This window comes from Bubalus kerabau, chromosome 15, assembly GCF_029407905.1.
Source record: "Bubalus kerabau isolate K-KA32 ecotype Philippines breed swamp buffalo chromosome 15, PCC_UOA_SB_1v2, whole genome shotgun sequence".
NCBI classification, from domain to species: domain Eukaryota; kingdom Metazoa; phylum Chordata; class Mammalia; order Artiodactyla; family Bovidae; genus Bubalus; species Bubalus kerabau.
Genome location: NC_073638.1, coordinates 66,802,263 through 66,829,720, shown reverse-complemented (window position 1 = coordinate 66,829,720; position 27,458 = coordinate 66,802,263). Strand labels below are relative to the sequence as shown.

Genomic DNA, 27,458 nt, shown 5'->3' with positions numbered 1-27,458 from the left:
CTGTAAAACTGGAAGTACCCATGAATAAACTTCCCAGTAATGTATAAGCTCTCCAAGAAAAAAAATTATAAAACTTTATTGTGAGGCAATGTAAAAAACCAAAAAAAAGGATCAGATGACTCCATTTTGTAATGGCATTAATTCTCCTTGTATGGGCTTATAATTTCAATAATAAAAAAAAAAGTCTTGCAGACTCTTTTTATTTTTAATATAGAACTTTGTGGTATGATTCTAAGAAATGTAAAAGGCCAAGACCAGTTAAGACACTCTTTGAGAAGAACCAAGTGGACAGACTTGCTCTACCAGATATTAAGACATGTTACTAACTTATGGTAACTAAGAAAACATGTTGCTCATGCAGGAATATACTAATAGATCAATGGTACAAAACAGAAGTGCCAAGAAACACACCACACACATATGGGCATTTGATAGATGACTGGTGGCACAGCAGATCAGTACAGAAAGGAAAGGCTTTTCAATAAATGCTGCTAGAGCAACTGGCTATCTGTCCAGGGTGAAAAGTGAAGTGGAGCCCCCACCTCCACTACCCAAAGAAGCAATACTAAGGGAACAAGACACGAAAAGAACGAATGATAAAGGAAGTTATTGATAAAGTTTATTAATTTAAAATGAAGAATTTCTCTGTCCAAGGCACAATTTTATAAAAAATGAAAAGAAAAAGAGAGTAGAAGATATTTGTAATCCATAAAACAAAGAAGTCAGTTATATATATGTGTGTGGGGGGGTGTATAAATTCCTGTAAATTAATGAGAGACAACCCAAATGAAAAATGAGCAAAAGACCTGAATGAGTAGTTTGCAAAAAAAAAGAAAAAACACAAATGACATTCAAAATAGCTTTAAATTTTAAACAAGAAGAAACCATGACATATCCATATGACAGACAAAAGTTAAAAATTCTGTAATAACAAGTATTGGTGAAGATACTGAGAAAAAGGAACTCTCTTACACTCTTCATGGGAATGCAAATTGGTACAACTTTGGAAAACAGTTGGCAACATCTAATATTATTGAAGATATGCATAGTGTGTGACCCAACAATCACACTCCTAAGTTGATATTCCATTTAAATGTATGTAGATGTGCAGCAGGAGATATATACAATAATGCTTATACCAACACTATTTACAATAATCAGAAGCTCCAGAATTTGGAAATCAGATATTCATCCTTGACAGAACAGGTAACTTGTGGCGTATTTATAAAATGGAATTATACACGACAATGAATATGAACAGTCACCCACTGGATGAATCTCACAAACACAATGTTGAAAGAATGAAGCAAATTCCAAAAGAATGCATGATAACAATACAAGAGCAATATCAACTGTGTCAAGTTCAAATAAGTTTAGAAATGCATAAATGTGGTAAAAGTATAAAGATATGCAAGGAAATTACCACCACAAAAGTCAGGATAATGGCTACCTAAGGGAAAGGGAGATGGCTATAACTGGAAAATTATAAAAAGGGCATTGGGCTTCAATAGTGCTACTAATAATCTATTTCTTCATCTAGGTGGAAGTTACAACACTATTTGCTTTACAGTTGTTAGACTGTGCATGTTTTTATACACTTTGAGTGTGTTTTTTATGATTTTAAAAAAGAGGGAAAATCCAAATATAGCAGATATCATTACCAAAGTATTTGCTATCCCAGTGGCAGCAACTGCCAAGGTTGCTTAGAGAAACAAAAGATGTTACAATGACAATGAGCTAATGAACTAATCACTTAATGAACTGATCACTCACTTTCCTGCCTGGTTAATTCCAGATGTCTCTCTCACTGATTGTAAGCATCCACAGTATAAATAGAAGGCAAATCATCTTCAAATTCATTCATTCAACAAATATTTATTAATATTTATATTTCCATACACTGTTCCAGGGGACCAGCATGGTTCAAGATAAATAAAGGCCCTGCCCTCCTGCAAAAGATAAAGGACAGGGGAACCCACACTCCCAGACGAATTTTACCTTCACTCTTTCATTCTCTTTTCCAAACAAGTATCAAAGATGAAGAACTAAAACGGACCTCAGGAACACACATAAAGTTATCATCAAAACCTAACCTTAGGGAGTCTCTTCACTACGGAGGAACCACATACGTCGGTTCTCCGGCTAAACTACGGTTTGCTACGTTTTCAAGTAGGCAAAATGACTGCCTTATCAAGAACCTTAAGTCAAGGCACTAGTCTCAACAATGGAGATGCTGTGGGAACTGGCTTAAATGGAGTCAAAATCCCAAGGAATGGCATCCAAAGACCAGAGGCTTGTCATTTTCCAGACACTGTACCCTAGACTTTGCGTGTACATTTATTTTTCTTAGGTCAGAGTCCAGAACTTTCATCTGATTCTCAAAGGAGTTCAATCAAAAAGGGGCCATTAAGCACTGCTCCCAGCTTTCTAGGGACATGATGAATGTGAATATGGCTACAGGAAGGCCACGTGAGTTGAAACCCACGTGTCCTGACCTCTGAGTCTATGCTCCGAATGACCAATACTTACTCTTAGTTCCTCGAAGGCTTCATCGAGGGTGGAGAGGTGATGGCCATGGTGAGCCCCAATGACTGGGCAGAGCACACAGATGAGCTGCTTGTCTTCCTGGCAATAGGTACTCAAATCAAGCCCATGGTCCGGACACTTCCTCTTGGCCACTCTCTCTGCTTCCATTTCTATTTCAGGGTCAAATTCACTTTCCGCCTCCGTTTCTCCCTCGGCCTCAGATTCTCCTTCTTCCTGGTTGTCCTCCTCGGCTTCGCTCTCTTGCTCGTCCTCCATTTCTTCCTCACTGTCTTCCTCGCTCTCGTCCTCGCTCTCTTCCTCTGTCTCGCTCTCTTCCTCGGGCTCACTGTCTTCCTCGGACTCGCTCCCTTCCCCCGCCTCGTTTTCTAGGGCTTTCTCATTCTCCACCGGGGCCTCGACTGCTTCCTCCCCGGCCCCATCCCCGCGGGCTCCCGGGGTCCAGGCCTGGGCAGCGCAGTGAACGTACTCGGCCAGATGATGTCTGGGGAACTTCTGCCCGTGCACCTCCGCGTGGTGGCGGCAGTAGCAGAAGCCGCATTCTCGGCACACTTCTTCGGCCCCCGGAGCCTCGTCGGGCTCGCACTCATCACACGTGCCGTCGTGCGGCAGCTCCTCGAAGGCCGCACCCCCTCCGGAGGCCATGTGGAGGCTCTGCCTCGGCCCGGGCTTCGGGGCTACCGATCTCGCCGTCTAGCCTCGGAGCGGCCTCCACCCCAGGCCGGGCCCGTCCCGGGGACTGGCCGCGCCGTGTCCCGCAGCCTCGGGGCCGCTGCTGCCTGCTCCCGGTAGCCCGCGTCCGGCGGAGGAGCGAAGGGCCTTCCCGCCGGCTCGGCAGCTCGGCGTCCGCTGCGCTTCCTCCCGCGGTTGGGGCACTTCCGGCGCGGCCTCCCCGCGCCCCCGTCGGCCCCCGCGCCGCGCCGCCCGTTCGGCCTCCCGCTGCCCCCGACGAGATCGCGGAGCCGCGGGGCCTCCGCGCCGCCTCCGCGCCGCCCCGGTTCCACTTTGCCTCCCCCCTCCCCCCAATCAGGCGGCCTCCTTTCACTTCCTGAGTCACTTAAAGTGGCGATGGTCCTTTTCTGCGTTTCCCGCGGGGGCTCAGCATCCCCGCAAGGAGGGGAAAGATGGAAGAGGTGTCCAGTTCACTCTGCTCACTCTGGAGGCGGGAATTGCGCCCCGCCCCCCACCCCGGCCTCCTCCACTCGCTCTCTGGAGTTGTCAACCTGACTTTTTCAGGTCACTAGGCAGGTGTACAGGTGCATTTCAACCTCCTTCCTTCGAATTTGTTGCTGACCGTCTCAGCCCCCGCTGCTGCCTGTTCTGCAACGTGCCAGAACAGTGTTGTTCACCAGACTGAACCTGACCCCTTGGGATTTCCAGGGGGAAAGGTTGTGTTTGTTCCTCTAGGCTCAGGGAATCGGAGTCAGGATGAGCAAACAGACATTTTCGATCTAAAGCAATACTATGCTTTGTCTATTTGCAAAGTCTATTTGCATTCTTGCTCTCTTAGGGGCTCCGAAACTCTAGAATGGTAGCCTCTGCGCCCTTTTTTGAGAGCTTGCCTTGGGTTTGGCTGAGATGTCAGTGAAAGTAGGTAGGGAGAGACAGTATTTGTCGAGTGAGAGTTCTAGTATGCAGTCACTATCCTTTATGTAAGGAGACCATCTGGATTCAGACTGGTTCCTGGAGAAAGAACGAGGACTGTTATTTATTAACCAATACTAAAGAGCCAGGAATTGAACTGGATCTTTTTTGGCTCTTTAAAAGCCAAGTTGGGAAGAGCCACTGCCCAAGGACCCACAAATCCTGGTACTACAACTCACTGGCTTTGCAACTATGGAGAAGTTAATTGATCATTCTCTTTTCCACTTAAAATAAATAAATAAATAAATATATATATATATATATATATATATGCAAAGTGGAAATAATAGTAATACCTACTCTTAGACCTATTTTGTGGATGAAATGTAAAGGTACCTGCCTTGTAGAAGTATTCACTATATTTTAACTGTTATTGGCACAAATTATAATTAGTGCACATAATGACCCTTAACACATTTTGGCTGGCTGCTGTTTTGAGCAACTCCCCACCTCTACCTCATATATATGTCTCTCCATTCATAGAAGAGCTTTTGATTTGTTTATTTGGGAATGGAAATGGACACTTTGATCTAGTCCAGGGAGAAACTGAGATATAGTTGAGAAGAAGGAAGGGAACTGGGATGGTGTCTGTTTTTTATTGATTGACTTAAATACATTTGAGCTAGGATTTCTAGATGATCTTCACAAAAATGCCAGGGGATTGGGGGGATATAAAAATAATTTAAAATAATTTTTAATACCTGTACCTATGTTGCTGCTACTGCTGCTAAGTCGCTTCAGTCATGTCCGACTCAGTGCGACCCCATAGACTACAGCCCACCAGGCTCCCCAGTCCCTGGGATTCTCCAGGCAAGAACACTGGAGCGGGTTACCATTTCCTTCTCCAATTCCTGAAAGTGAAAAGTGAAAGTGAAGTCGCTCAGTCCCGTCCAACTCTTCGGACCCCATGGACTGCATGCAGCCTACCAGGCTCCTCCACCCATGGGATTTTCCAGGCAAGAGTACTGGAGGGGGTTGCCATTGCCTTCTCCACCTGTATCTATGATGTATGCTTAATTTCTGTGCAGCTTTTGTCAGAGATTTTATTTTGAAAAAAATCTTTTGTTTTATTAACCTCAAAGCAATTCCCTAGAATTGCTTTGAGGAATCCAAAGGTTCGTTTTGTTCCAATTCCATACACATTTCTATTTTTTTTGCAGTTCATGTCTCCAGAAATCATGCCTTTTGTTGTCATTATTTGGCTTCCCAGGTGGCACAGTGGTAAAGAATTCGCCTGCCAATGCAGGAGAGGTGGGTTTGATCCCTGGGTTGGGAAGATCTCCTGGAGAAGTGCATGGCAACCCACTCCAGTATTCTTGCCTGCAGAATTCCATGGACAGAGGAGCCTGGCAGGCTACAGTCCATGGGTCACAAAGAGTTGGACAGGACTGAGCACGCACACTCACTGTATTATTGTCATTATTGTTTGTTCTTAATTTTGTCTGACAGAAAGTTAAAGAATCATATAATTCAGTATCTGACACTTGACAAGCCTTTTTGGAGTCCTCTGTGGTGAGAGGGTCTTAGAGACAGAAGTTAATGGAAATGTTAAAAAGGGACTTTATAAAATTCTGGAGATGGAATATGGCAGACTCACAAGATGGACCATCTGTATCCCTCTGCACAGAAATCAGAATGGTCTGATTCCACAGGAATTGGAAACTTTGGGAGTATGTAGAGACAGAAACGTATTATAATCCATAAACTATAATCCATTACTGCATAAAAATACCTCAAAATGTAGCAGCTTAAAATAATGAACAATTATTACTTCACTTATTCCTGAGCCAGGATTATAGGAGTGGCTTAACTGAGTGGTTCAACTCAGGGTATCTCAAGAGATTTCAGCGAAATGTTGGCTGGGCTGTAGTCATTTGAAGACTTGACTAGAAGTGTAGGATTTGCTTCCAAGATGGCTCCTTCACATGGCTGTTGTCAGGAAGCCTTGCCATTTTCTGTTGGGTTGCTTGAATGTCTTCATGATATGGCAGGTAAATTCTCCCAAAGCAAACAATCCAAGAGGGGACAAAGTGAAAGATACAGTGTCTTTTTTTTTTTTTTTTTTGGCTCCACTACATGCTTGTGGGATATTAGTTCCCCAACCAGGGATGGAACCATGCCCGCTGCATTGGGAGCATAGTCTTAACCACTGGGACTCCAGGGAGTGCCTGCAATGTCTTATACTGTCTAAATTCAGACATGAATTTAATGTCTAAAATAATTTCCAACATAGCCTATTAGTTATGGAGAGGACTATTTGTGCAGGTCATGAATATTAAGAGGTGGCAATCAGGGGCATCCTTAAGGCAGGATATCATATTTTGTCCTTTGTCGCCTAGTGATTTATGTCTCTCTTAAATATGAACTGAACTGAACTAAGTGCAAAATACGTTCACTTCCTCCCAAGTTGCCCCAAACTCTTAACTCATTATATCATCAACTCAAAGTCCAGAATCTTATCATCTGAAACAGGCCCAGAAGTGGAAGAGGTTCCTAGGTGTGTGTGTGTGTGTGTGTGTGCTCTGAGTGACTAGTACACACAAATACACACACACACACACACACCCTAGGAACCTCATCCACTCCTGGACCTGTTTTAGATGATAAGATTCTTGACTGCAGACCCTGAAGTTCTAACAACAGGAAGCAGACTGACAAACTACACAGCTGCAAATATGAGTTTCTTTTCAAAGAGAAAGGGTAACTCAGAGAGTAGAATCAAGAGCCCAAGGGGTAAAGTCAAAAGCCATGGAGAATCATTCCCAGGCTGAAGTAGGATTGAGCCCTAATCAGGGCGCTTCTAACACATGTCTAGAAGGATTTTTAGGACTTTTATGGAACTCTAACTCTTCTGTGCCTCCTATCTTTTCTTCTTTTTGAACAGGAGTGTCTGTACCAGTTATCTGAAGCTCGTCCCGCTGAATGGAGGCATTCAGGTGAAAAGGAGGAGTTGTATATAGGACACTACACCTGGGGCTTCCTGGGTTCAAACGGAAAAGAATCTGCCTGAAATGTGGGAGACCGTAGGTCGGGAAGATCCCTGGAGAAGGGCATGGCAACCCACTCCAGTAGTCTTGCCTGGAGATTCCATGGACAGAGGAGTCTGCTGGGGTGTAGTCCATGGGGTTGCAGAGAGTTGGACCCAACTGAGTGACTTAGCACTCACTCACTCATCCCTTGCTTAAGTCCTCAGTAAGTCTGCTGGTTAAAATATAATTCTCCACTTTTAGGCTGTGAGTCAGTCTCCAGCTGAAATTAACTTCTCTTTTCTTTGAGCCCCCATGCGTGTGTTCTAAGTTGCTTCAGTCATGTCCAACTCTCTGAGACCCCATGGACTACCCCCCCGGCAGGCTCCTCTGTCCGTGGAATTCTCCAGGCAAGAATACTGGAGTGGGTGGCCATGCCCTTCTCCAAGGATCTTCCCGACCTAGGGTCTCCCACATTTCAGGCAGATTCTTTTCCGGTTGAGCTACCCAGGAGGCCCCAAGGGTAGCATCCTGTATACAACTCCTCCTTTTCACCTGAATGCCTCCCAACATACAATGGCAGACGAGCTTCAGATAGTTGGTACAGACACTCCTGTTCAAAAAGAAGAAAAAATAGGAGGCACAGAAGAGTTGGAGTTTCAGAACAGTCCTAAAAATCCTAGACACGTGTTAGAAGTGCCCTGATTAGGGCTCAATCCTACTTCTGCCTGGAAATGATTCTCAATGGCTTTTGACTTCATCCCTTTGGCTCTTGATTCTACTCTCTGAGTTACCCTTTCTCTTCTATGAAGAGATACTCATGTTTGCAGCTGTGTAGTTTGTCAGTCTGCTTCCTGTCGTTAGAACTTCAGGGTCCAAAGTCTCCTTTTCATTTTGTACTATCTCTGTCCCATTTACTCCATGCAGGCAGTGTTTTGGCCAGTATCATTCATTTAAAAAGTTTGTGAGTCTCCTGTGAATCTAATTAGGGCTCCATTCCATTGGACAAAAGTCATACTTGCAAATCTCTGAGGTAAGCTCTTCTCTACTCTGGAGGCTCATTCTGCTGAAGCTGCTGAGGTACAACACTCATCCTGCTGCTACTGCTGCTAAGTCGCTTCAGTCGTGTCTAACTCTGTGTGACCCCATAGACAGCAGCCCACCAGGCTCCCCCGTCCCTGGGATTCTCCAGGCAAGAACACTGGAGTGGGTTGCCATTTCCTCTCCAGTGCATGAAAGTGAAAAGTGAAAATGAAGTAAGTTTCTTTAAAGCCCTATTGTTTGTCTGAATGATTCTCTGAATCACTGCTGTAGATCTTTTTGAGGTCTGAACAAATGGTTTTACAGCCACACTCTCACCTTCATCATCTGATGATGTTTTCCTTGCAGCACCCTAGAGTTTATTTTTAACTGGAAGTCATTTCTTCATTTTAGTATTATTTGCCATCCGAAGAAGACAGGAATTTTCAAATCTAGCAAGCCCTGGGTCCTTTTTTAAAATTAGTTTTTTATATTATCTTTTTCTTCCCACATTTTGCTATAATCAGGAAGAAGACTTCATTCAACACCTTCAACACTTTACCTGGAAATGTACTTAACTAGAATACCCGATTAATTAGGCAAATTTTCCACTTTCCACATTATTGCAGGTGACAGTGTTGCTAAGTTCTTGCCACTACATAACAAAGACCCTCTTTCTCCAGTTTCCAGTAACATTTTCCTCATTTCCCCTTAAGCCTTTGTCTACAGCTTTTTCAAAACCCATCAGGGGGACTTCCCTGGTGGTCCAGTGGTTAAGACTCTGTACTTTCATTGTAGGAAGGTTGGGATTGATCCATGATGAAAGAACTAAGATTTTGCATGCCTGTAGTGCGGCCAAAAAAAAAAAAAAAGGGCAGGATTCTCATAACAGTTTCTTCAAGTTTCTTCAGGCTTTTACCATACTCTCCTCCAAGTCCTTCTGTTACAAAATCCTAGCTCACTTTGCTCACAAGATAACCAGTGAATCTGAGACAAGGTTTTGGGACTACCAAGCGACTTTATTTGGGAGCTGGCTGACAGAGAAGATGGCAGGGTAACACCTCGAAATAACCATCTTGTTGGGGCCTGATTGCCAGGTTTTTTTATGGATTAGAGATAGGGGAGGTGAGGAAACAAAGTGAAAAGACTATTCAATCTTGGCAAACCTCCCCTAGTATGGCGAGCTTCAGGCAGGGGAATGTGTTAGTTTTACTTCCATACGGTCCTTCACAGGTAGCTGGCTCAGGTTATCTCCCTGGGGCAAGCCATTGTGTATGCCTACAGTCACAAAAGCAGCAAGATGAGGGTTAAAGTCACAGAAGCAGATCCAGCATAAATTCAAAACTAACCCTTCTTGGTTATAATTCCAGCTTTTCCCTCTATCTAATTCCAAACGCAGTCCAACATTTTAGGTTATGGTTTTGTTACGGAGTGAGCATGTGAGTGAGTCGCTCAGTCATATCCAACTCTTTTCAACTCCACAGACTGTAGCCCGCAAGGCTCCTCTGTCCATGGAATTCTCCAGACTGAAATACTGGAGTGGGAAGCCATTCCTTTCTCCAGGGGATCTTCCTAACCCAGGGATCAAACCCCGGTCTCCCACATTGCGGGCAGATTCTTTACTGTCAAAGCTGTTTCAAGAAGAGGGACCCCTTCCAAGGCCCGAAACTGGGCTCTTGTCTAACACTCGGAAATGAGTTCTCTGAGGAGACACATGTGCTGACAAAGCAAGAGATTTTATTGGGGAAGGGCACCCGGGTGGAGAGCAGTAGGGTAAGGGAACCCAGGATAACCGCTCTGCCACATGACTCGCAGTCTTGGGTTTTATGGTGATGGGATTAGTTTCCAGGTGGTCTTTGGCCAATCATTCTGATTCAGAGTCTTTCCTGGTGGCGCACGCATTGCTCAGCCAAGATGGATGCTAGCAAAGAGGGATTCTGGGAAGTGGACGGACACGCGGTGTCTCCATTAGACCTTTCCCGAACTCTTCTGGTTGGTGGTGGCTTATTAGTTCCGTATTCCTTATCAGGATCTCCTGTCATAAAACAACTCATGCAAATGGATACTATGGTGCCTGGCCAGGGTGGGCGGTTTGAATCAGTGTGCCTCCCCTAACAAAGCCACCAGGGAAGTCCAAGAATACTGGAGTGGGTAGCCTATCCCTTCTCCAGCCAATCTTGCAGACCCAGGAATCAAACTGGGGTCTCCTGCATGGCAGGTGGATTCTTTATTATTACTTATATAATAATAAAATATATATCAGTTGTCTATTGGCCCAGACCGTAAAGAATCTGCTGGCAATGAAGGAGACCCCGGTTCAATCCCCCGGTTGGGAAGATCCCCTGGAGAAAGAAATGGTAACCCATTCCAGTATTCTTGCCTGGAGAATCCCATGGACAGAGGAATCTGGTGGGCTATAGTCCATGGAATCGCAAAGAGCTGGACAAAACTGAGTGACTAACACTTTCACTTTCACTACATAATATACTATTCCAAAACTTTGGGTCTTCCTGGGGGTACCACACTTGGCACTGGCATTGTCTTCTTGTTTCAATTAGCAACACCAATAAGGTACCTCCAAGATCCTCAGCAGGCAGTACATGTGGAGAGTGGAGAAAAGAACAGAACAGTTTGCATTTGAGACCATTCATGTGGGACTTTTAAAAATATATGGTGTGTTCCTAAAATACACAAGAATCTCCTAATATGTAGGTGATAGCTCTTAACTTATTAGATATTTGAACCTAAACACATAAGGAAGCCTAGGTTCAGAGAGGTGAAGAAGCTTGTTTCATGTTACCCAGCCATAAGGTAGCTAAATTGGGATTCAAACTCAGATCTACCTGACTCCATCTTACGACATTCACTTCTGTTATGAATAGGTGATACCTTCACCCCCAATTGCCTAACCGCTTCCTAGTAAACTTACCTGTCTTTACCTTTCAACTCTGAAATCAATTTCTCTCTCTCTTTCATGTCTTCCAAAGAGACAATCTGGGTTTAGTAAGATTCATAGCATAGTACATTTAATTTCAGAAAAACCTCTAGAAGTTGAAAAGAGAACAGGGTGGAATTTCTAAGTCCACTGCTTTAGAAAAGGTATTTGCACCCCTCAGCCTATCCCATTCTCATGTAATTACATTGTCACTTTAGTGACTGATTTCATTCCCCTTCCCCAAGTTCCTGAGAGGACCTAAATCTCATCTCATGCTGTTATCATATTCAGTTCAGTTCAGTTCAGTCGCTCAGTCCTGTCCGACTCTTTGCGATCCCATGATCGCAGCACTCCAGGCCTCCCTGTCCATCACCAACTCCTGGAGTCCACCCAAACACATGTGCATTGAGTCAGTGATGCCATCCAACCATCTCATCTTCTGTCGTCCCCTACTCCTCCTGCCCTCAATCTTTCCCAACATCAGGGTCTTTTCAAATGAGTCAGTTCTTTGCATCAGGTGGCCAAAGTATTGGAGTTTCAGCTTCAACATCAGTCCTTCCAATGAACACCCAGGACTGATCTCCTTTTGGATAGACTGGTTGGATCTCCTTGCAAGCCAAGGGACTCTCAAGAGTCTTCTCCAACACCACAGTTCAAAAGCATCAATTCTTCGGCACTCAGCCTTCTTTATAGTCCAACTTTCACATCCATGCATGACCACTGGAAAAACCATAGCCTTGACTAGAAGGACCTTTGCTGACAAAGTGATGTCTCTGCTTTTTAATATGCTGTCTAGGTTGGTCATAACTTTCCTTCCAAGGAGTAAGCGTCTTTTATTTCATGGCTGCAATCACCATCTGCAATGATTTTGGAGCCCAGAAAAATAAAGTCTGACACTGTTTTCACTATTTCCCCATCTATTTGCCATGAAGTGATGGCACTGGATGCCATAATCTTCGTTTTCTGAATGTTGAGCTTTAAGCCAACTTCTTCACTCTCCTCTTTCACTTTCATCAAGAGGCCTTTTAGTTCTTCTTCACTTTCTGCCATAAGGGTGGTATCATTTGCATATCTGAGGTTATTGATATTTCTCCCAGCAACTTGATTTCAGCTTGTGCTTCCTCCAGCCCAGCATTTTTCATGATGTACTCTGCATATAAGTTAAATAAGCAGGGTGACAATATACAGCCTTGACGTACTCCTTTTTCTATTTAGCCAACATCTTATTAAAGTGAGTGCAGTGAAATATGATATCCCATTCCTGCCAAAAGAGCAAGAATGAAGTCTATACTGCTGGGCCTGACTCTCATAGGCCTCAGAAGCCTATGGAGATGGATACCAGAATGATTCCTTGGCCCAAAACTTTCCTGAACAAGTTCATTTTACCCAATTCTCATATATATACCCAAGTGGTTCCCTGCTTGTTAATATTGTAATTCTCCAAAGATCTCCATCCCTTCAAAAATAAGTATTTGCAAAGATAGCCCCAGGTAAGCTCTGATTAAGATATTTTAATTATACTCCCATGTGGTCCACTGGAGAAGGGAATGGCAAACCACTTCAGTATTCTTGCCTTGAGAACCCCATGAACAGTATGAAAAGGCAAAATGATAGGATACTGAAAGAGAAACTCCCCAGGTCATTAGGTGCCAAATATGCTACTGGAGATCAGTGGAGAAATAACTCCAGAAAGAACGAAGGGATGGAGCCAAAGCAAAAACAATACCCAGCTGTGGATGTGACTGGTGATAGAAGCAAGGTCCGATGCTGTAAAGAGCAATATTGCATAGGAACCTGGAATGTCAGGTCCATGAATCAAGGCAAATTGGAAGTGGTCAAACAAGAGATGGCAAGAGTGAATGTCGACATTCTAGGAATCAGCGAACTGAAATGGACTGGAATGGGTGAATTTAACTCAGATGACCATTATATCTACTACTGCAGGCAGGAATCCCTCAGAAGAAATGGAGTAGCCATCATGGTCAACAAAAGAGTCTGAAATGCAGTACTTGGATGCAATCTCAAAAACGACAGAATGATCTCTGTTCGTTTCCAAGGCAAACCATTCAATAGCACAGTAATCCAAGTCTATGCCCCAACCAGTAACGCTGAAGAAGCTGAAGTTGAATGGTTCTATGAAGACCTCCAAGACCTTTTAGAACTAACACCCAAAAGAGATGTCCTTTTCATTATAGGGGACTGGAATGCAAAATTAGGAAGTCAAGAAACACCTGGAGTAACAGGCAAATTTGGCCTTGGAATACGGAATGAAGCAGGGCAAAGACTAATAGAGTTTTGCCAAGAAAATACACTGGTCATAACAAATACCCTCTTCCAACAACACAAGAGAAGACTCTACACATGGACATCACCAGATGGTCAACACCGAAATCAGATTGATTATATTCTTTGCAGCCAAAGATGGAGAAGCTCTATACAGTCAACAAAAACAAGACCAGGAGCTGACTGTGGCTCAGATCATGAACTCCTTATTACCAAATTCAGACTTAAATAGAAGAAAGTAGGGAAAACCACTAGACCATTCAGGTATGACCTAAATCAAATCCCTTATGATTATACAGTGGAAGTGAGAATAGATTTAAGGGCCTAGATCTGTTAGATAGAGTTCCTGATGAACTATGGACTGAGGTTCGTGACATTGTACAGGAGACAGGGATCAAGACCATCCCCATGGAAAAGAAATGCAAAAAAGCAAAATGGCTGTCTGGGGAGGCCTTACAAATAGCTGTGAAAAGAAGAGAAGCGAAAAGCAAAGGAGAAAAGGAAAGATATAAGCATCTGAATGCAGAGTTCCAAAGAATAGCAAGAAGAGATAAGAAAGCCTTCTTCAGTGATCAATGCAAAGAAATAGACGAAAGCAACAGAATGGGAAAGACTAGAGATCTCTTCAAGAAAATTAGAGACACCAAGGGAACATTTCAGGCAAAGATGGGCTTGATAAAGGACAGAAATGGTATGAACCTAACAGAAGCAGAAGATATTAAGAAGAGGTGGCAAGAATACACAGAAGAACTGTACAAAAAAGATCTTCACAACCCTGATAATCACGATGGTGTGATCACTGACCTAGAGCCAGACATCCTGGAATGTGAAGTCAAGTGGGCCTTAGAAAGCATCACTACGAACAAAGCTAGTGGAGGTGATGGAATTCCAGTTGAGCTATTCCAAATCCTGAAAGATGATGCTGTGAAAGTGCTGCACTCAATATGCCAGCAAATTTGGAAAACTCAGCAGTGGCCACAGGACTGGAAAAGGTCAGTTTTCATTCCAATCCCAAAGAAAGGCAATGCCAAAGAATGCTCAAACTACCTCACAATTGCACTCGTCTCACATGCTAGTAAAGTAATGCTCAAAATTCTCCAAGCCGGGCTTCAGCAATACGTGAACCGTGAACTTCCAGATGTTCAAGCTGGTTTTAGAAAAGGCAGAGGAACCAGAGATCAAATTGCCAACATCCACTGGATCATGGAAAAAGCAAGAGAGTTCCAGAAAAACATCTATTTCTGCTTTATTGACTATGCCAAAGCCTTTGACTGTGTGGATCACAATAAACTGTGGAAAATTCTTCAAGAGATGGGAATATCAGACCACTTGACCTGCCTCTTGAGAAACCTATATGCAGGTCAGGAAGCAACAGTTAGAACTGGACATGGAACAACAGACTGGTTCCAAATAGGAAAAGGAGTACGTCAAGGCTGCATATTGTCACCCTGCTTTTTTAACTTATATGCAGAGTACATCATGAGAAACACTGGACCGGAAGAAACACAAACTGGAATCAAGATTGCCGGGAGAAATTTCAGTAAACTCAGATATGCAGATGACACCACCCTTATGGCAGAAAGTGAAGAGGAACTAAAAAGCCTCTTGATGAAAGTGAAAGTGGAGAGTGAAAAAGTTGGCTTAAAGCTCAACATTCAGAAAACGAAGATCATGGTATCCAGTCCCATCACTTCATGGGAAATAGATGGGGAAACAGTGGAAACAGTGTCAGACTTTATTTTTTGGGGCTCCAAAATCACTGCAGATGGTGATTGCAGCCATGAAATTAAAAGACACTTACTCCTTGGAAGGAAAGTTATGACCAGCCTAGATAGCATATTGAAAAGCAGAGACATTACTTTGCCAACAAAAGTCCGTCTAGTCAAGGCTATGATTTTTCCTGTGGTTATGTATGGATGTGAGAGTTGGAGTGTGAAGAAAGCTGAGCGCCAAAGAATTGATGCTTTTGAACTGTGGTGTTGGAGAAGACTCTTGAGAGTCCCTTGGACTGCAAGGAGATCCAGCCAGTCCATTCTGAAGGAGATCAGCTCTGGGATTTCTTTGGAAGGAATGATGCTAAAGCTGAAACTCCAGTACTTTGGCCACCTCATGCGAAGAGTTGACTCATTGGAAAAGACTCTGATGCTGGGAGGGATTGGGGGCAGGAGGAGAAGGGGACGACAGAGGATGAGATGGCTGGATGGCATCGCTGACTCGATGGACGTGAGTCTGAGTGAACTCCGGGAGTTGGTGATGGACAGGGAGGCCTGGTGTGCTGTGATTCATGGGGTGGCAAAGAGATGAACACGACTGAGGGACTGAACTGAACTGAACTGAGTATGTTACTTACTAAATAGTGTTAAGTAATTCCTATAACCACAACAGATAATAGAAATATCTCATTTTCATAACCATTATTTCATTCACCCCAAGAATGCAAAAAAAACCCCAAAATCCCGTTGATACTTCTTTCAGTTTTCTTCAGATACCTTCAACAAAGCCCTTGCTAGTGGAGCCCTTGCCTCGGTTTGAACAGGATGGAAACTAATGCCAAAAGAGTTATTAAAAAAAAAAAATCCAGTCAATTGTGTGTTAATCTCTGACTTCCTTCATAGTCTCCAGGCCATCTCCCAGATCCCTGAGTAATACTAATTCTTTTTGGCAAAATTATGTTTTTCAAACTTTTGGAAATGCTTTCTTAGGGGTTGTCTTGGCGTTAATCTGAGTGGGCTGTAGGGAATGAGGGCAGACACTTAATCATCTATAAAATCAGTACTCTTTGGGAGTGAGAAAAATCCCTAAATTTGCCTTCCATTATCCAGTTGGAAAAGCAGTCACCTGTGGACAGGAACTAATTAAATACTGTGTGTATTAGCAGGTAGAGCACTGCCCTTGTAAATCAGGAATTATAAGAGAGAATTGCCCTGAGGCTTGCTCTCTCCATTTACTTGTTTATTTTGGAGTGTAGATAGGCTAGTTAATCATGCTACTGGGATCATAACCTGTCTTTAGTTCATGTAATACATCTTTGTTATTTTATTGCATTTGATTTAATTTTATTTTTCCTTTATCTCCATACCCCACTCCCATTACTTCAACTTTTTTTCCACAGAATCTCTAACATATTTAATAAAAGTTCATGAATACACATTTTTAAAGTATTTATTGTTTTGTTTATTTGTGTGTTAAACTTTACATGTATGATGCTCAAGAAAGTTTTCTGTTTCTTTCATTTTCTCACTGAATGTTGTGATTGGTAAAATCTTGGATACCTACTCCTTGATATTTGGTTATTCTCTGAATTTCTAATTTTTGTCAATCTTATGGCTATAAAGTGATAACGCATTGCAGCATTATATTTACATTTCTTGGGTTACTAATAAAGATAAATAGCTCTTTATAAGCTTGTTATGTAATGTCAAAATAAAACAATTCAGTAACAAGTTTGATATCCTTTATTCAAGGGGAAACAGTCCATAACCAGTGGACCACTCTTCTGAGGGATTTTGGGCAAGAGTGAGTTTTACAGCACGTTAGAAGTGGTAATGTGGAAATGGCATGACTGACTGGTGTTGCATATCTGATCTTATATTTCAAAAGATCAAGGAACAAGGAAATAACTCTACAGTCCAGAATTGGCTTAGTGTTTGGAGTTGGCTGACTGGATACATTCTCTTTCTGGTCAAGTGGAACATTTTCAGGAACAGGAAATTTAGGTTTGCTGATGAGTGAGTGTTAGTCACTCAGTCGTGTCCAACTCTGCAATCCTATGGACTGTAGCCCACCAAGTTCCTCTGTCCATGGGATTCTCCAGGCTAGAATACTGGAGTGGGTTGCCATTTCCTTCTCCAGGGGATCTTCCCGACCCAGGGATCAAACCCTGGTCTCCTGCATTGCAGACAGATTCTTAACTATCTTAGCCACCAGGGAATATGACAACCCAAACAGGAGCAGCTCTATCTTGAGCCTAGAAATGTATTTCAATAGTGAATACCCCAATTTTACCATTTACCTATTTTTGAGTTCTTTGCCATTTTCCTACTGTTTTGAAATCTTTTCTTGTACTTTCTAGTTATTAACCCTGGTCAGTTTTAAACTAAATATCTTCTCCCAGTCTGTTACATGTTCAAGAACACTGTATATAGTAATGTTGTTTTGAATGGAAATCTTATGTTTTGATGTAGTCAAATCCATCCTTCTTAAGTCCTGCTCCACTTCAAGATGATAATATCTTAACTCCAACATCTTCTTTTATCTTTATGATTTTACTTTTCACAATAAGCCCCAACTGAAGATCACTTTTGTGTGCAGTTTGAGGTATAGATCCAAATTTATTTTTTTTCTGTAGCATAAGACAGTTTTCTCAATATCCTAAGTCAATTATAATCCTACTCATGAATGAAGAAATTTATATTATGGAAGATACCATGATGAAATGACTGGTGAAGTGACTTCCTTTCCTTAAGTAGGCTTCCTAAAATGGTACCTTTTCAAAGAAAAGTTTTAAGGTAGCACATTGCCATAGTCCTTATTCAGACTGTGATGATGAGACCTTAGAGGAGTAGAATTGGTTGGAAGAAGAGGTTTGAGTTTAGGGGGAAAAAACAGATAAACCACAGGGCAACTGACATAGTCAAAAGTGGGAGGGCTATCCTGAAAAGTCTTCAGGAAGCTTCTTCTGATAAGTGTGAAAGGAGGGGTGAAACCAGGCAGTTTCAGACTGGGCCATTCAGTCATTCAATACGTTTTGATTGCTTTCCATGGTCAGGCACTCTTCTAGACTCTGTAGATGCAACCACAAGCAAGACTGATGGGACTGCTGCTGCCAGCGCACTTGTATTTCTAGCATGGGTTGACATTCCTACTTTTCTGCTTTCCCCTCTACACCGCCACCAAATAATTCTTCCAACTATTTAAGATATAAATAAATTGATTAAGATATAAAGCAAATTAAATAAGATATACTGATCTCATGAACATCCATCAGTAGATTTCTACTGGCCACTGCAGTCCTGGCATGCAATAGCCCAGGTCCTCCCTGATTAGATCACATACCTACATTTACAACTTCATCCCTTAGCTACTCCCCTACCTCTACAGGCTGATCCCCAATAAAACAAACCATTACGCGTGCTAAACCTCAGGTAATCCCAGACGTTACGGCAATCCCACTGTTTTCTCATGAGAGGACCATTCAAAAAAGCTCTGATGGCCAAGTTGAGTGCACAAATGTTTGGGGATACAGCTAAAAATTTTTTAATGTCTACTTACTATGTTTAACATTAACGTAAATGTGTCAAATTAAATATTACTGAAATGTTAATAAAATAGAAATATTGATTCCTTTGCTCTCAAATTTCGTGAAATATTTAATTCTAACTCTACATTGACAGCTGACAACGGTGTCTGTTTTCACCATCACTACAGCCAATTTTGAGTCACAGAATGCAGATTTTCAGAATATATCATCTTTTTAGTTCTGTATGTTGTTTGTACACAGAACTTTTTGAAGCCGAGTGATGTGCCACTGGAATCTTTATCACAAGCCACACACATTCATACTCCTTTGTATAGCAATAAACATTTCAAAAAGTCTCCAATGGGTGTATATATGTATTCTTCATTATGCAGCTATGTGCTGTTTTTAAAATGGTCTTTAAAAGGCCAATTCATGATGACATACCCAGACAATTTTGAAGACGTATTCAAACTGTGATGCTGGAGAAGACTGATGAAACCAGTCAATCCTAAAAGAAATTAACTCTGAATATTCATTGGAAGGACTAGTGCTGAAGCTGAAGCTCCAATACTTTGGCCACCTGATGCTAAGAGCCGACTCATTGGAGAAGACCCTGATGCTGGGAAAGATTGAAGGCAGGAGGAGAAGGGGACGACAGAGGACGAGATGGTTGGGGGGCATTGTTGACTCAATGGACATGAGTTTGAGCAAGCTCCAGGAGATGGTGAAGGACATGGAAGGTTGGTGTGCTATCGTCCATGGGGTGACAAAGAGTCAAACATGACTGACCGATGGAACAACAACAACACCCCAGGCAAAAAAATAGAACTAAATATACTTTAAATTTTTCCCTCCTTCTCTCTCTCCCCCAATGTCATCTTCCCCAAATGGTAATTTATTTTATTTAAAATAAAGTAACCATCAGGGATGTAATGTACAGCATAAGGAATATAGTCAATAATATTGTAAGACCTTTGTTTGGTGACAGATGGTAACTAGACTTATAGTGGTGATCATTTCATACTGTGTAAAAATATTGAATCACTATGTTGTATACCTGAAACTAATGTAATATTACCAGTCAATTATACTTCAATAAAATAAAATGGTAAAATAAAGTAAACAGGCAATCACTTCATAAAACAATAGACTTTGGAATAAATAAAATATGACACTTTTCTGAAAAATAAGTTGGGGGAGATTTTTGCCTTACACTTGCCCATAGGAAGGATTGGTTACTATGGTTCCCAAACCATGCCATGCTTTCCATACTCCCATGCCTTTGCCCTTGCTTTCCCTCTGTCCATAATGCACTGCCCCATCTCTCACTTCAGCTTCTGCCTGCCCCTGCACCCAACAGTGCCTCTGTGACTGTGTTTCATCATCAGAAAGCTGTTACCTATTTCTGTCACCATGCAGTGGACTCTTTGAGGTCAGGGGCTGTGTCTGAGGACCCTGGGGTCCTTAGCACACTTTGTAGCATCCAGTGCCTTGTTCTCTTCCATGAAACAAACCTGAAGTGGTTGACTGGGAGTGAATGGTTGAGGAGGTCATCATATGATTTATCATCCCAACCGGAACACCTTGTTTGGATGTGAAATGAAGCGCTATTGACAATTAAGCCAGGACACTAGGTGTGGACCAGAACCGTTCTTGGTAAACCGAGAGATAGTCATCCTAATAAAATGACCGGGGAGGTGACTTTGGGTTTCTAGTTTGAAAATAGTAGATCAGTATTTGACCCTTCATTTGTCCAACTTCCTTTCTGCTTATGCCTTCTTTCCCATTCCTCTTCCTTATTTTCTTTCTTCTGCTCAGCAAGACACATACAAACTTGCTGAACCAACATGCTGCACTCTCATCCTTCACTTCACAAGGTTATTTAAGGATAAGAGCCCATGAATCCTGAGAGGAGTGTACAGTGTGTTGGGGTTGGGTGGGAAGTGCCTTAAATATAGTTCTTGTGAAGTTAACCCTCAAGATTTTTTTCTTTCTTTCCTTAAGTCCTAGTGACTCCGAGTATGTGCTCAACAAGGTTAAGGTCTTAAATGAGCCAAACCTGTCTTCTCTGCCTTCGTCCTGAAATCCACAACGAACTGAAGGCATCTTTAAAATATGAAAGGCAGATTTGGGCTGAATGGAATCACTGCATCCTGCAAGATAGAAAAACTTGATTTGTTGGGAAAATGCCCTTGTGAGTCAGTGGAAGCTGTGTACCATGATGATTAAAAGAGCAAGAATTTTAGAATCAGACATATCCAGATTTGAATTCTGACTCCATCACTTACTTAGCTGGGTGACTGTGAGCACATTACTTAACCTCTTTAACCTCATTTATCTTATTTGTAAAATAAGGGGTTGCACCAGACCTACTTTAGAGGCTCACTGTGAGAATTAGATGAGATAATGCATTTAGCACTGTGCCATGCACATAATAAATACTCAGTGCAAGCTATTACATTGTATACACATCAACTAAAGTTGCAAAAGCAATCATTATGTCTGTATATAAACAGTTATGTCAGATTTGATGATCAGAGCAGTAGGTTGAGGATGCAGAAATCTGAGTTCTTACCATACCTCTGTGCCTGTTGAACTATGTGGCTCCGAGTAAGTCATTTAACTTTAGTTTTTCAGACTCCTCTGTGAAATGAGTGAACTGAAGATGATTTCTGTTTTAATTACCTATTACTCTGTCAAGTGCGTGCATACATGCAAAGTGCATGCACAACTTCAGTCATGTCCAATTCTTTGCCACACTATGGACTCTAGTCCTCCAGGCTTCTGTGTCCATGGGATTCTCCAGGCAAGAATACTGAAGTGGGTTGTCATGCCCTTGTGCAGGGGATCTTCCCAACCCAGGGATGGAACCCGTATCTCTTACCTCTCCTGCATTGGAAAGCAGGTTCTTTACCACTAGCGTCACTTGGGAAGTCCTTGCTCTGTCTCACACTATCCCAAAACATAATGGCTTAAACCAATAATGATTCATGCCTTTCCCGGTGGCATAGATGGTAAAGAATCTGCCTGCAATGTGGGAGACCTGGGTTCAATCCCTGGATTGGAAAGATCCCTGGAGGAGGGCTTGACAACCCACTCTACTGTCCTTGCCTGGAGAATCCCATGGACCGAGGAGCTCGGCAAGCTGCAGTCCATAGAGTCACAATGAGTCAGACATGACTGAGCAACTAAGCACACAAATTGCTCAGGATCTTGGGAATTCTCTGGGCTCAGCTGGGTGGTTCTTCTGCTCTCTGTAATGTTAGCTGGAGTTGCCCATCCAGTTGCTTTCAGCCGAGTGCTCAGCTGGGGCCAAAATATTCCCGAATATTCTCATGTGGTTGGCAGCTGTATTTGTTAGCTTCAGTTCTCAAGTCAACTCATTCTCTGATGCTGTTCTCTCTCTACAGGGCCCTTCCAGCAGGATCCCTATGTCCTATTTACTGGGCAACTGGCTTCTAAGAGGGAAAAAAATAAAAGCTTCAAACTTTCTTAGGTCAGAGGTCAGTGTTAGTTCCATTATAGAACGTTTGTCAGAGAAACAGAGAAACAAAATTAAGGGTAGGGGAAGAGACTTTACCTCCTGAAGATTTTCAAGTGAAAGTCACTCAGTCATGTTCAACTCTTTGCAACCCCATGAGCTATACAGTTCACAGAATTCTCCAGGCCAGAATACTGGAGTGGGTAGCCGTTCCCTTCTCTAGAGGATCTTCCCAACCCAGGGATTGAAGTCAGGTCTCCCACATTGCAGGCAGATTCTTTACTGTCTGAGCCACCAGAGAAGCCCAAGAATACTGGAATGAGTAGCCTATCCCTTCTCCAGAAGATCTTCCCAACCCAGGAATCGAACTGGGGTCTCCTGCATTGCGGGCAGGTTCTTTACCAACTGAGTTACCAGGGAAATTTTTCAAAGTCACATTATAAAAGAAGGAGCAGGATGAAAAGGATTATTGTGACTATTTTTCAAAGCAATCACTTCAATCCCCATGTTCCATGCTAATTTTGACTGCCCACATTGAAACCTAAAGCTCAGAGGCAATCCAGTTTCTTGGTTTGGTTTATGGACTCTCTGAATTTCCCAGTGAGTTCCTAGTATGCACCAGAATTTAAAACCTACCCTGCTCTCAGTTTAGCCCCAGTACAAATCCAGTGTTTTTGCTATCCAATATCTTCTCAGCCTCCTTCTGATAATTGAATGCCCCAATTTCCCTCCAGGAAACTGGTGCAGACACAGTTGGTTACAACCCAGTGGCCACTCCCCATTCTTCCCTACCACTAGAACCCTTTTTCTAGTTATTTAGATGTTAGTGTCCTTAGTCCAAGAAGATGAGCTTTCTTAGAGATAAACATGTGACTCAGTGCTGGCTGATGACAGATCAAGGCAAGTCTCCTGAGGGGCCTTCTGGAAAAGATTTTCTTTTTTAAACAAAAGAAAGATTCATAAGAAGAAAGCCCTGTCCATTCCTTCCTACTTTAGGATTTTATTATGTGGAACCAGCTGTGGAAGCCACCTTGTGATCATGAAGGGCAAACGCCAAGGACCATAGAGAAGCACTCAGACCCTTGACATTATTAAACTTCAGATTTATCCAAGCTGGAACTCCCTACCCAGTATTTCTTGTAAAGACCCTATAAATAAGAGTCTGTTAGCTACAGTCAAAATTATCCCTCCCTGACTCTTGAGAATCTATATGGTCTAGTGATGCCGATACCACCGCTGAGTCCAGAAAGGAACACATAACCCATAACTAAGCAATCAGAATGTGCATGCATCTGACCACAGCAGTTACTTCAGAGATGGGCCAGGGACTCTGGCATAACCCATGCAGTTTTCCCTGGGACTTTAGGAAAGAGGAATTCACTCTTTTCTTGTTGGACTTAAATGCAGACAGGAAATAGCAGCTAGAGTTGCCGTAGCTGTTTTGTTACCATCTCACTGACTTGAAGCGTCAACTCAAGGAGGTAGATTCAAGAGAAAAAAGGGAAAACTGATTCTTGGTAAGATCGTTCAAGTCCAGGATCCAGAAGCCCCAGTCCTGCATTTTTCAGTTTATTTGACCCACTCTTTTTGGAATAAGCTGTCCTGATGAGACTTTTGTCATTTGTAAGAAGAAGACTCCCACCTGAGGACGTGCAGCTATTTATTATGAAACTACCCATCAAGCTACCACTTTGACTGGAGGGCACTATTTAGTCTTCAACTTCTGTTCTTTATCCAAGCTTATCCACTGCTATAGATATATTTTCAGCACCAGCACTTATATTGTCTAGCCATTAAGAGTAAGACCATGGGACTATGCTTGGCCCTGGATTCAAGCCCAACTCTGCTATGGATTAGATCTTGACTTTGGGCAGATCTTCAAACTTCTGTATTCTTTAGCTTTGGCATGTTTAAAATTAGAACTATAATGGTTCCTGCCTCCTACGGTTATCGTGAGGACAAAAGCAGAAAAATGTATGTGAAATGCTTAGTCAGCATAATGCCTGGCCCATGCTGCTGCTGCTGCTAAGTCACTTCAGTGCAACTTTTTTAATGAAAAACCTAACCTAGTAGGGTAGGGCAGAGTAATGACTCCATGAAGATAAAAATCTCCCAAACCTTCAGTTCAGTTCAGTCACTCAGTCGTGTCCAACTCTTTGCGACCCCATGAATTGCAGCACGCCAGGCCTCCCTGTCCATCACCAACTCCCCGAGTTCACTCAAACTCACGTCCATTGAGTCAGTGATGCCATCCAGCCATCTCATCCTCTGTCATCCCCTTCTCCTCCTGCCCCCAATCCCTCCCAGCATCTGAGTCTTTTCCAATGAGTCAACTCTTCGCATGAGGTGGCCAAAGTACTGGAGTTTCAGCTTTAGCATCATTCCTTCCAAAGAACACCCAGGACTGATCTCCTTCAGGAAGGACTGGTTGGATCTCCTTGCAGTCCAAGGGACTCTCAAGAGTCTTCTCCAACACCACAGTTCAAAAGCATCAATTCTTCGGCCCTCAGCTTTCTTCACACTCCAACTCTCACATCCATACATGACCACAGGAAAAACCACAGCCTTGACTAGACGAACCTCGGTTGGCAAAGTAATGTCTCTGCTTTTGAATATGCTATCTAGGTTGGTCATAACTTTTCTTCCAAGGAGTAAGCGTCTTTTAATTTCATGGCTACAGTCACCATCTGCGGTGATTTTGGAGCCCAAAAAGATAAAGTCTGACACTGTTTCACTGTTTCCCCATCTATTTGCCATGGAATGATGGGACCACATGCCATGATCTTCGTTTTCTGAATGTTGAGCTTTAAGCCAACTTCTTCACTCTCCACTTTCACTTTCATCAAGAGGCTTTTTAGTTCCTCTTCACTTTCTGCCATAAGGGTGGTGTCATCTGCATATCTGAGGTTATTGATATTTCTCCCAGCAATCTTGATTCCAGCTTGTGTTTCTTCCAGTCCAGTGTTTCTCATGATGTACTCTGCATATAAGTTAAATAAGCAAACGTTAGAACCTGTGAATACACTATGTTTCATGGTAAAGGGGAATTAAGATTGCATAAGGAACTGAGGTTGCTAATCAGCTGTCTTTACAATAGAAAGATTAACCTAGATTATCCAGGTGGGTCCAATGTCCAAGTGTTCTTTTTTTTTTTTAGTTTTTCACTTTTTTTTTTTAATTATGAAAATATAACATATTCATAAGAGATTTGGAAAATACAGAACAAAGTTACATGAAGTTCCACTATATATTATAATTATCTTTTAAGTAGATAAGATTTTAGACAGGAGTTTCAATATCAAACTCTGAAAAAATTAATAGAATGAATATACAGAAATATAGAATGATACAGTAGACCTGAAAAGCACCATGAACGAAGTTAACAAATTAAGATTTATACAATTTTCATACAACATTAGGACATAAATTCTATTCAAGTTCCCATAGACTGTAATCTTAAAGATGTTGAAAAATATCCAGGGATATAAAACAAGGTGCAAACATTCCATGGTCTAAATGCATTGAAATCATACAGAGTCTGTTCTCTTATCCCTTATCTCTTATTGAATTCTGTTAGAAATCAATATCAAAAGATATTTGAAAATAATCCATATAGTTCAGGTGCAATGTGACATTTACCAAGAGAGATCTTTGACTTAGCCATTGAAAGCCTCAATAAAGTTAGAAGACTGGAGAAACACAGAGGGCAATTACAGAGAAGGTAATAAGTGAGAAATTAATGTCAAAATGAGAAATTAAGATCAAAGATACTTTAAAAGCCCCATATATTTGGAAATCAAATGACCACTTTTAAATGATGGGTGTGTCTAAGAAGTCATAACAAGGAAAACTAGAAAATATTTGTAAAAATGAAAAGAGAATTTACCAGAATTTGTTGCATGCAGATGAAGCTGCTCAATGCAACTAAATACAATATGGAATCTTGAATAAGGTATGAAAACAAATAATGGACACTGGCATAAAATTTTGTGAAATTTGAACAAAATCTGTACCACAAAGCTTCTTAAAAATAGAAGAGGGAGGCAGAGGAATTAGTCAAAGTGATGTGATGTGAGAAGGACTCAATCTGCCATTTCTGGCTTTGAAGATGGAGAAAAAAGGCTATGAGCCAAAGGATGTGGGCAGGCTCTAAAAGCTGGAAAAGGCAAGGAAGCAAGCCTTCCCCTGGAATCTTCAGAAAGAAATGCAGCTTCGTTGACACCTTGACTTTAGCCAGGAGACCTTCTACAAAGCTTTTCCTCTATATAGTCTTGTAATTGCTACCAGGAACTCAGCAATTAATAAGAAAGTCATGGCTCTACCCTTATGGAGCTTATGGGGGGGGGGGGCGGTGCATATTCTGTGGGGTAAATGGAAGTGTTTGTTGCTCAGTTCTGTCCAGCTCTTTGCCAACCCATGGACTGTATACCAACCCACAGACTCCTATGTCCATGGGATTCTTCAGGCAAGAATACTGGAGTGGATAGCCATTCCCTTCTCCATGGATCCTCCTCACCAAGGGATTGAACCTGAGTCTCTTGCATTGCAGACAGATTCTCTACCATCTGAGCCACCAGGGATCCCCATATTATGTAGTATCCAGGGTTTTATTGAGATCCTGTTTGGTAACAAGCATGGGATTTACCACTAAAAATTAGGAGATGTGGGTCAAGGCAATTACCTGGAACAGAGACTTCTAGAGAGGGAAAGTAGCAGTGGAGCAGGGATTGTTAATTAGAATAAGGACTGAGACAGTAGATGTTTGGAAGTCCATCTAGGATGGAAGTCTTAAGATGAGACTGGTCTGGCTCCTCTGTGTGGGTGCTCAGGGAAGAAAGAAACATCAGTTTTGGTAGGAGGGAGCTATGAGAAGGGATGGGAGACAGGAAACCCATGCTTTCTATGCACCAAGCACTGATGACATCAAACCTCACCTCAACCTTCTAAGAGATGTTATTAGACCCCTTTCATAGAGGAGAAAATCAAGGCTCATAGAAATTAAGTATTAATTAAATTAAGAAATTTAATTACAGTAAGTTAAAGTGTAATTAAGAAATTTTACCAATAAGTAAATGGTGAAAAGGAATTTTTAAAAATTAATTAGCTTTATTTTTGTTACCAATAAAGAACCACACAGCCTCTCTGTTTCTGCACAGTGTTCGCTTAGCTGTTTCAGTGTTCTCTGCACACTGTGTACCTCTCATTGTAAATTACTTGGTAGCCAGAACTGTCTGGGCTTATTTACTCAGAACAGAGCACCAGAAAGCTTAATGCTTAGGACTCTATTTTATCAACTCTTAGATACCATCTATTGGAATATGCATCATCATTTCATAAAGCGTGAAG

At 42.2% G+C, this 27,458-nt stretch overlaps 1 protein-coding gene across 6 annotated transcripts in view; it reads right to left on the bottom strand.

Annotated features, from left to right (window-relative positions):
• Positions 1 to 3,483, bottom strand: part of TRIM44 (tripartite motif containing 44) — a 109,996-nt gene extending 106,513 nt beyond the window's left edge. For 3 of the 6 annotated variants that reach the window (XM_055549316.1, XM_055549317.1, XM_055549314.1), the window contains exon 1: positions 2,530 to 3,481. In XM_055549316.1, coding sequence (XP_055405291.1) covers positions 2,530 to 3,189 — 660 coding nt within the window. In that variant the 5' untranslated portion in view covers positions 3,190 to 3,481. Of the gene's footprint in view, positions 1 to 2,529 lie in introns of all 6 variants that reach the window. The other 3 variants (XM_055549312.1, XM_055549315.1, XM_055549318.1) reach the window with 3 other exon arrangements.
• Between the last annotated feature and the right edge of the window lie 23,975 nt (positions 3,484 to 27,458).